This window comes from Neopelma chrysocephalum, unplaced genomic scaffold (genome assembly GCF_003984885.1).
Source record: "Neopelma chrysocephalum unplaced genomic scaffold, ASM398488v2 Primary Assembly neopelma1_96236, whole genome shotgun sequence".
Lineage (NCBI taxonomy): Eukaryota > Metazoa > Chordata > Aves > Passeriformes > Pipridae > Neopelma > Neopelma chrysocephalum.
This window is the reverse complement of record NW_020924885.1, coordinates 8656-9395: the sequence shown is the minus strand read 5'-3', so window position 1 is coordinate 9395 and position 740 is coordinate 8656. Positions and strand designations below refer to the sequence as shown.

Here is a 740-nt window from a genome sequence, read left to right as displayed (position 1 = left end):
GGGCTCCTCCCCGGGCCGGGGGAGGGGCCAGAGCCCCGCCCCTCCCCCCACCCCCACCACCCCCCCCACGGGCCCCTCCCCTCCCCCTCCTCCACCGGAGGGGGCGTGTCCCCGCCCGGCCACGCCCCCCGGGGGGCGGAGCCCTGGCAGTGGGCGGAGCGAGAGCGGGAACGTTCCCGGCGGGAACGGGCGAGGGCGGAGCGGGAATGGGACCGGGGGAAAAGCCCCGCCCCCGGCTCCGCCCCCCCGGGGACACGCCCACCCGCAGGGGCGGCGCCGGGGGGAGGGGCCACGCCGGGACACGCCCCCAGGGAGGGGCGGGGCCAGAGGACGCGGCCGCAAGGGGGCGGGGACAAGGAGAAGGGGCGGGGCCTGAGGGAGGCCCGGGGGGAGAAGAGAGGTGAGAGAATTTTGGGGGAATTTTGGGGATTTTGGGGGATTTTGGGGGATTTTGGGTGGAAATTTTGGGGGATTTGGGGTGGGAATTTTGGGGGAGAATTTGCGGGATTTTGGGTGGAAATTTTGGGGGATTTGGGGTGGGAATTTTAGGGGAAAATGGGGAAAATTCAGGGGAATTTGGGGGAAAATTGGAGGGGAAATTTTGGGGAAAAATGGGGAATTTGGGGTGCAAATTTTGGGGGAAATTTTGGGGGAAAATGTGGGAATTTGGGGTGGGAATTTGGGTAAAAATGAGGGGAATTTGGGGAAGAAATTTTGGGGGAAAATGGGGAATTTTGGGG

General features: G+C 65.0%; 1 protein-coding gene across 1 annotated transcript in view; it reads left to right on the top strand.

The window, feature by feature from the left end:
• Positions 1-206: 206 nt before the first annotated feature.
• LOC113981187 (translation initiation factor IF-2-like) overlaps positions 207-740 on the top strand; it is a 6496-nt gene continuing 5962 nt past the window's right edge. Inside the window, exon 1 of the mRNA XM_027708439.1 lies at positions 207-400. Coding sequence (XP_027564240.1) covers positions 207-400 — 194 coding nt within the window. The remainder of the gene's footprint in view (positions 401-740) is intronic.